Source organism: Hyalella azteca, unplaced genomic scaffold (genome assembly GCF_000764305.2).
Source record: "Hyalella azteca isolate HAZT.00-mixed unplaced genomic scaffold, Hazt_2.0.2 contig17497, whole genome shotgun sequence".
Lineage (NCBI taxonomy): Eukaryota > Metazoa > Arthropoda > Malacostraca > Amphipoda > Hyalellidae > Hyalella > Hyalella azteca.
Genome location: NW_025947279.1, coordinates 36674 through 45967, shown reverse-complemented (window position 1 = coordinate 45967; position 9294 = coordinate 36674). Strand labels below are relative to the sequence as shown.

The following is a 9294-nucleotide window of genomic DNA, read 5'->3' as shown; positions in this document are numbered from 1 at the left end:
AACCTCGTGCGGCATGCAGGTATAAGCTCTATCCTATATGATGGTGCACGCCATAGGCAACGAGACAATCAGAGTATTGCACGTTGGTGGAAGTCATAATTATTGTACATGGCCTATATATACTCTCAAAAAAGTTGCGAGATCGTTAGTTCATCAGCCAATCATTGACGGCCTTATTTCAAGCAAACTCCACCAATCATAGACAAGAAAATAGAGCGTAAGTACTTACGTTCGCATTAGCGAATTTTGAAAGTATGGCCCCAGATGGCGGTGACTGAGCGTCACAGTCAGGGCGTGCTCAAACATTTTATTTTTTACGTCCACTTTTGGAGGAAATTGTCTGGGCTAATGGACGAGTCTACGCGTCCAAATTTATTTCATCGTCCACTGCTGCTAGCACGGAACAATTAAAGCACAAATTGAGTGAATATGTCAGTAAATTATGATACCTGTACTAAATGACTTGAACTCATGAGTAAGAGGAATATGGTTCCAGCAGAAGAATAATTTATTCAATAAAATGTTATTGAAATTAATTTATCAAGTTTTCAATAATTAATAATGTTAGAGCAATAGGTATTTCTGGATAAAATAATGGGATGAGTAAATTGCTTGTCCACGAAAGTTAACACTACCCACTCATTTTTCTGAGTGGGTATCGGGAAAAATTAATACTCAGGAAAATCAGAATTATTATTTTTATCTCAGTGTACTTTCAATTTTTTATGAAAGACCAATTTTCGTTCATTAAAACTATAATCCATGAATTTCCATTAAGGAATGCCTGATTGAAATTTTCGCTTGCAATGCCCAAGTAAATGATTGCTGACATAAAATTGTTACTTTTTTGATAAAATCAATCAACACACTTCAATTATCAGTTTTCACGTGACAACGAAATGTTGTGAATGGAAAATAGAAGAAGAGATCATGTGCAAACTAGTTAGTGGGAGGTTGTTGCTTTGAATTTATAAATCTTTTGATTAGATTTTTCTCTACCGTTTTTGATTAATTAACATATCGGTGAGCCTTAGAATATCAGCTTCAGTAAAGCAAAGAAAACGATAACATGTGAACATTTTAGACTTTGTGTAGGATTGTATTGATCCCGAGAAATTAAACAATAGAATTTATTTTAGCATGGAGAAAACAAATCAAGGAGTTGATCGTTTCGTGAGTATTTTGCGGCTCTATATTTTAAAATTAGAAGCAATATTTTTTACCCAGACCTTATTTCAAATCCGCTGAATAGATTCCTAGGCAGACAAATAGCACGCAATTTTGTGAATCGTTGTTGTATGCATGATAATCTCTACGCTACTAAACATTGTGTGTGAAAGAACTTAACTAGAATGTCATAAATATTGTAATTCAAACGAATTTTATAACTGTGCAATTCAAATTTGTTCAGACCAATAAAGCCACCGGGCAAAATGATTCTTAAAGTTCAAAATTTCTACACATAATGTACTCATAGGACTCTAATTCATATTACTGAGACTCTTATTCTTATTAGTTCAGATTGGAGCGTCGGCATGCCTTCTTCCTTGAAAACCTTCATTTCGGTCTTACTGGCCCTTGTGATCTTCAGGTCATCAAGTGAGTACAAGTACTTCGGGGTAATTTTTGTACTAAAAGTTTGGTCACCCTATGTTCAATGGCGATAACATTCTTGCAAAGTGAAAAATGCCTCAACCGAACAAAACTTTTTCGGTAAACTAATTGCGCATCACAATTTTTCGCAGTCAACGATTCCATTTTCAAAATTCTATTTAGTTATTGTTTATTTATAGTACATAACCTGGAGACTACTCATATATACGGGGCGTGTTCGTAAAATAAGTTACACAGGCTGGCGCTGGCGCTAGGATCGTTTCTATGTGCGGCTAGGCAGCAAAGGCAGGTTGTTTGATTCCACAACTCCAATCCCTTACCAAGCCAGCGTCCCTGCGACGTTTGGTTTTGCTCCAGCAGGCGTCAGCGAATGAAGCTTCCCCTTGCGTCTCCCGCCAGCATCGAGTGGCGGTCTGTTATTAATTTCCTGACCGCTAAGAAGAAATCGGCGAAGGAAATTCACGACGAACTTTGTCAAGTGTATGAAGAAGAGTGTAAGAGCCCCGGGATGATGCGTAGATCGGTCAGGGACTTTAAAAAATGGCCGAAATGACGTCCAAGACGATGCCCATGAAGAGCGGAAATCGGTTTTTGACAAAACAATTGCCAAATTCGAAGCGGTTATGCTTGAAGATCGACAGATTACAGTTCGAGAACTGGGTGAAAATTACCGGAGGTCAGTAAAACTAAAATTGACAACGTTTTGACTGAACATTTAGGCAATTCAAAGTTCTGTGCAATATTGGTACCAGCAAAGCTCACATCAGACCACCAGCAGCAGCGGGCGTCATCAAGCGGCAGCGGACATCCCTGCACGGGCATCAGTTCGGTCATTTCTAAAGTCCCTGACCCATCTGTGCTCAGTTCCGGAGTTCATAAACTCTTCTTCATTTACTTGACAAAGTTCGTCGTGAATTTCCTTCGCCGATTTCTTCTAAGCGGCCAGGAAACGAGCAACAGACCGCTACTCGCAGCTGGCGGGAGATGCAAGGGGAAACTTCATTCGCTGACGCCTGCTGGGGCAAGACCAAACGTCGCAGGGAGGCTGGCTTGGTAAGGGATTGGAGTTGGGGAATCAAACAACCTGCCATTGCTGCCTAGCCGCGTATATATAGAAACGATCCTAGCGCCAGCGGCAACCCGTGGAACTTAATTTACGGACACGCCTCGTATACACTTCCTGAATACTGGCAATCCTGCTTCCAAATAATTAGGCTCTCATAAGTACTAGGCAGAATAACTTAATAATTTCGCGTATTCCCTTTAAGCCTTTAAATCAAGAAAAAATTTTTTTACAAATAAGTCCTACATGATGGGAATTTAGTCATTCATTTTTTTACAGAATTTCAGACATATATTTTATTATAAAACAAAGTTTGTTTTAAAAACGATGAACGCTTTTATTGGCCAACGAATTCGGAAATATTTTAAACGAATAAATTCCTCGTTTTTTGGCGCATTTTCTCATTTATGGAAAAAAATTAACTATTTTGCTCGACGTGTCCGTCTGTCTGTCTGTCTCTCTGTCCGTCTGTCCGTCCGTGACCTCAAGTATTCGTCGACGAGAAAATGCGCTCTTTGTCACTCACTGCAGTGAGTACTGAGTTATATTTTTTTCAACAACTCCCGATGCCTGATAGTCTGATAGACCATGAGCTCATTTCCGAAAACAATTCATCATAAATAATGTTCGCATTGGTCATGGCAGTAATCTTTTTCATAAATTTTCATAGTTATAATGTTACTCAAAAATTACGTTTTTATGATTAAATTTGACTTTTAATGCTCAAATTTAAATGTGAAATTACGCAGCTGCGCAGCTCGATAAAGAGCGCGGCCGTTTCCTAGGTGCTCTGAGCACCATCACTCACCTTACGTTCGTCACCACCACGTCCACCATCCCCTACACCTGCTACACTTCGTTCGCTACCGTCAACTGTGGCAGGAGGAAGAGATCCAATAGTCAACAGCCTCGCCAAGACTCTTGGTACGTATGCAGGCTGTACAATGTTTTTTTCATTACCAGTTTATTTACTTATACAAAAACTAGAAAATACGGGTAGTCAGGAAACAATTTATTCAATGTTGCGAACAAGACATTTTATATTCTAATAAGGAGAATGGTTATTTTGTCTTCCATCATTGATCAGCCTGTCAAAGTCATGAGAAGGACCTTCATTCACTAAATAATTTCACATCAGAAGTGTGGGAAGCCTGAAAGACTTGCAAAACAGAGGCCGTGATCCGAGGGAAGCGGAACAATCGTGGTTCGACTGGTCGGATCATGCATGCGCATTTCTTGGGTTCGCTGTCGCTTAACGCGAACAACGCGATAAATTGCTGTTAATTATGAAAGAGTACTACAGAAAATATCATACAGTATTCGTGCCGTTGAAGAGTCAATATATTCCCTGATTTAGATAGAAATCCGCCTTAAGGCTCTGATTGAGAACCGAGAGGCTTCGAACAGGCTCGGCTCTTCCCTATGCGTTTCTTAAGAAATTAGAATAGAATTTTCTCCACTCGTAAATGAGATGGCAATATGGATTTTCCCATGCTTACCCAGCTATTTATTTATAAGCGGCGACCAGTTACAAAATATATGTAAACTTTATATTAAATGAGTTATAACGAGAGGAAATTTCAGGAAATTTTGAAAATTATTGTTAATCAAGTCTGCGACTTTTATACTTTTTTCGAGATGTAAACGGGTTGTAATTTTTATTCTCCATTGACCGGTATACTCGGCATTCCTTGATCAGCCTCCTTGTTGAAAATATTATTTCTCAAAAAATAGTTATGATCGAGCCTGCTGATACGTGGAGGGAAAATCCCGCATACTAGCTGCTCAAATGGAGGCGTTGTGCAAAGTTTGAAGGGAAAGAGACATCGTAAATTACTGATTTGTCAGTTCGCGACGGGCGGCATGGTGCCGGGAACTTAATGAGGGGCGAGGAATAATAGGATACGTGGCCAGTGGTCGGTCTAGTGCAATTAGTTATAGCCGACCGCTGGCCATTCCTCAGCCACCTGAAAGCGACCAGTAACCGCGAGAAAGGGGCTGGCTAGGATATCATACTACAAAGAGTACAAGCTCGAGGGTAGCGACTGGCCGAGCTTCGGATCAAGAATTTTACACGATGGTCGCGAAAACCTCGCTTTCAGACTTCGCTGCATTCTGACTACAAGCGTTAAATAACCACAATTAATCGCCCGAAATTTTGGTTCAAATTGAAATGTCATGCCAAATGCATAAAAATAATCATTTCATCAATAATGACCGGGAGAGTGATCACTCAACAACAAGCCACTTGGCAGGTTGCCCGCTGCGCCCGAATTGAGCGGATCGCTGTCAGAGGCGGGCCCCGAAGTCCAGACGCGCGTGGCGGTGGCCGAGGAATACGTCGGGGAAAGAAAAGGACGCTTCGCGGTGACGGTGTGGACTTCAGTCACGACCACGTACACGATTATCATGACGGCTACTAACTTGTCGATAACGTATTCTGTGTCCATTTTGTGTAGTGTGCCGGGGGCGACGTTCCCTAACGCCTGTGGGCGATGATCAAGGAGAGTAACCAAGTTAGGACCAAAATTAGAGCTCCAGGATGTTTGATTTACATTTTTTTGTTTTTAATTTCATAAATTTTACAAAAATTTTATGGCATTAGCCTGTAGAAGAGAAAATTTAACTTCAGTAGTTTTTTTTCGGGCAAGTTCTTTCTTTCGAAATAGGACTGAAAATATCGCTTTATTATGTGTCACCATCTATGTACGCGGCAGCATGAGGCTATAAAGAATTGTTCTTCATTAAACATTAGTGTTATCACCCTAACACAATTTAAGGCCGAGGGCGGCTCTGAATTAGGGAATGCCTAAGACTCGGGGAGCATATTAAATCTGCTTCTCTATGTCAGCTTTTTGGTCTACATTCCGGTCCCAAGTCAGACAGCTACCAGAGCCTGGTCCTTAGTCTGGCGGCCGTTGAGTGGTTCGCATTAGGGTCGTCCCCGTGTCCGGGGCAGCTCTGGCCGAGTCTGACTACGTGATTAAAAAATGGCCCCCTCTTCCTCGGCAGTGAGAGGATGGAAGGGGTAATTGAATTTATGCGTGATTTACCATCAATGCCTGTTTCTGTAACTCACTAAATACAAATACTAAGAAAACATTTTTCCTTCACATCCGAAGAAATAATGCAAAAAAATTATCGATAATCAATTAATGGTAACAATATCAGAGTTGTGCAACCAAACAATGTCAGTGTTGTGTATTCTCTGCTATGAGGAACGCTGCCACATATAATTCACAAAAGCATTGAAAATAGACGAAAAATTAAACCATAATTCCTTCAATTTGAACCATGAGTCCTTCTCGTCTTGAATCAACTGATAACGGCTTTCCACTCAATTGCTTTTGTAGCATTTATCGGTATTAGCATATTTTATTGGTAAGCTCTATTATTGGTAAGCATTTACAGCCATAGAGAACATACAAGTGTCTACATACCCAGTATAGCAGTGTAATCGCCATCGGTAAGCAGTGAAGAGTTAATATGAGATTAAATTACAATTTGCTTACCTGCAGTCCGGTGAGAGAACGACGCGCAGCTCCCAAGTCTCGAACGCGTGTTAAGACGATGTGTAGACTGAGCCTCATCGCAGCACGCTACGGATTATGGCATATATATGTCGTGCCGAAATCGCGGAATCGCCGATTCCATGGAATCGGCAGCGAGTTGCCGAATCTGTAGAATTTTGCATTTTTTACTGATTCAGAAAATCAGACGTTAAAATTAGAGTTAGAACATAAATCGACGGTTAGAGGTAGAAAATGTTAAATCAAGTTCGGTCAAGTTCCTTTATATTTAAATATTAAAAAAAGGACTCGGCTGACTGACTTAACCCCAGATTCCTATAGTATAGAAATGCTGATTATTCAGATTTGGCGACTGACTGCCGATTCCATGGAATCGGCAATTCCGTGATTGCGGCACGACATTTGCATGCATTTAGTTATGCAGGTGCAGACAAGCTCGTCCATGCACCTCCGACAGGATTCCGCCCACTGCCTTCCGCTGTGGGCTTGAAAGGCAGCCTCTGGGCAGTTTATAGGCTGGGTAGGTTCAGCCATGCTCACTCCTACCATACTCCCAGGAGACTAAAAACTCGGCAAGTCGATTCTTACTAGTCGCTGGTTGCGGTCGAGTGGCCGAGCAGACCCAGAATAACCTTAACGCAACAATAGCGAGTTCCTCGCAGAGTCTCTATCATACCTGAATTTTTCTTAGGACGGTAACATAAAAAAATAATATCGGTGTAAAAATAATCATAATATTCCATTAATATGTATACATGTTTTCACTTTTTCATAATTTTAGGAGTATGTTACATTTAACAAAAATGAATAATAACATGGTATTTGGTTGGGCCGAACGCACATCAAATGATTTCATTTATTAACTCAGCGTATCATCGACGTTCACAATACAATGTGAAATGCACAGTGGAATAAAATTTATTTCTTTTTTGTTTGTTTGTTATTCATCTTTTTCCTTAATACAGCCTTTCCCTGTGAAGCCGTGTACATAATCTCAATTAGCGAAGTTTTTGACTGCAGTTTTGTCTGCTCGGAATGAGTCAATAATTATGAGAGCATGAATTTTGATTTATATTTCATTCCACTTGTTGAATTTCTTTTCGTGGCAACTTGTGTGCAAAATAGGGTTTTCGAAGTTCTCGTCTTGATAAAAATTATACCATTAATCAAATTATACCAAATCAAATTAATATTCCTCCTATATTCTATGGGCTTTAATAATTGAAGTGAAAAAATGAAGTGAAAATTATATCTCAAGTTGATTGTTTTAAATGTTTCCATCGTCTTCTTGCAGAGGTAATGATTATATTTCTTCTTTTATAATAAAATATGCGCATATCTAGATTGAACTTTAACTTGCATTCGTCCTTTAGTTGCGAAAGTAGTCGAACATTTTAGATTTTCTATTAGTTTAGGAAAGATTTAAACGAGATTCAAAAGCTTTGTAAGTTGTCACACTTTTCATTATTCATTTCAAAATAAACGAATACATGCTTTGAATTTGTTTCTTAACATCAAATATACACGTTCCTATAATTTAGCTATGCTAATGTTGTTATTTCCACCGACAAGTCGAAAAAATTTATGATCATGGCTAGGACAGAAGGAATTACTCGAATTCTTTAACAAATGTGCTCATATCAATGTATTGTATTTTCTGTCAGTATGTTCGCCACCGAGACAATTCAAGAATTCAAACATTCAGATTATATTTTGGCGACGTTCTTTGACAAAATATTAATCAGGAAAAAAGTTTACTCGTAAACGCTGAAGGAAAATTCGGAAAAAATCTTATCGAATCCCTTATGCTAAGAAATTAGAATACGACAGAGCATTGAGCAGCGATATATACGCATCGAGAACAAGTGATTCTTCCTCACTGATCGAGGAGGAAGACGTAAGCACCGTCAACTTTCTTAGAGTTCAAATATCAGAGCAACATCACTTGGTAACGATCAACTTGGCAAAGAGTTGACGACACGGCAAAGACATTGAAGAATAATGCGACAAAAATTTAGTCGGAGTTTTGTATCAAAATTTTCTGAATCTAGATTTATTTTCTAGCAAACATTGCAGGTCTAATTTGAGGAAATGATTTGTATACATTTCATGATAATATAATATTCCAGGACAACAATTGTCAGCAGAAATATTAGCTTCGATGCCACAAATTATATTTTTATAAGGCCTCTCACGGCAATTTTTTGGCCATAGCGTTCTTCCAATTGCATTACAAATTAACGTAAAAACCATATAAATACACGAAACTCCGTTTAATTGAAAGCATCGTGGATAAATTTGAACGATAAAATCAAGTTTCAACGGTGCAATGACACGAAAAAATGAGCAACACTGGTCAATATAGTCTCTTCATAAACTCGTTCACACTCGAGGCCTCAACGATGTCTGTTAAGATTATTTATGGATGATTCAATAATATTTTAATGGGTTGAAGCCCAATAAAATAGGTATAATGAAACAAACCATTGCATGTTAGACAATATATCTGTGGTTCAAGACCTACACGGCTTACATCAGCATCGCTACAATATTGCTAAACTAAAGGATAAAATTAAAAAAAATTAAGCTAAAACTTAAGCGTTAAATTTCGATTATCATGTGAAATAATAAATCAATAATGTTAAATTATGAAGCGAAAGGAAAGGAAAAGTCACTAAAACTCCAATGGTAATTCATAACAGATGAACCCCCATGTTCATTAAAATTTAATTGAAACCGAATATCACAAACGATATCTTCTATGGAAACAACAAAAAACTTTCTCAAAGTATTTTAAACTGTGAAAAAGATGATTTTCTGCAAAGTTTTTAATATACTAACATGTCTTTTGACGTTTCGTAATTCGTATTACTGAGCTGTAGCTCAGTCATAAGCAATGTTGGATAAACATATCCAAACTGTTTGATCAATTAATTATTAATTTAACTTATATTCATTTTTCATATCGGTGTTTGTGAGTTATTGGGGTTATTTTGTAATGTTATTGCATCTATTAGTAAACGAGATCTATTTAATTTCACTCGCATGTTGCCTTGCAATTATAAATACAAATGTTCCATAACTTTC

General features: G+C 38.4%; 1 protein-coding gene across 1 annotated transcript; it reads left to right on the top strand.

Annotated features, from left to right (window-relative positions):
* The first annotated feature begins 1523 nt into the window (after positions 1-1523).
* LOC108664848 lies at positions 1524-6287 on the top strand. The gene is made up of 3 exons (XM_047885303.1): positions 1524-1599; positions 3427-3601; positions 4933-6287. The coding sequence occupies exons 1-3, from the start codon at positions 1536-1538 to the stop codon at positions 5174-5176; spliced, it is 483 nt and encodes a 160-aa protein (XP_047741259.1). The 5' UTR covers positions 1524-1535; the 3' UTR covers positions 5177-6287.
* Positions 6288-9294: the final 3007 nt, after the last annotated feature.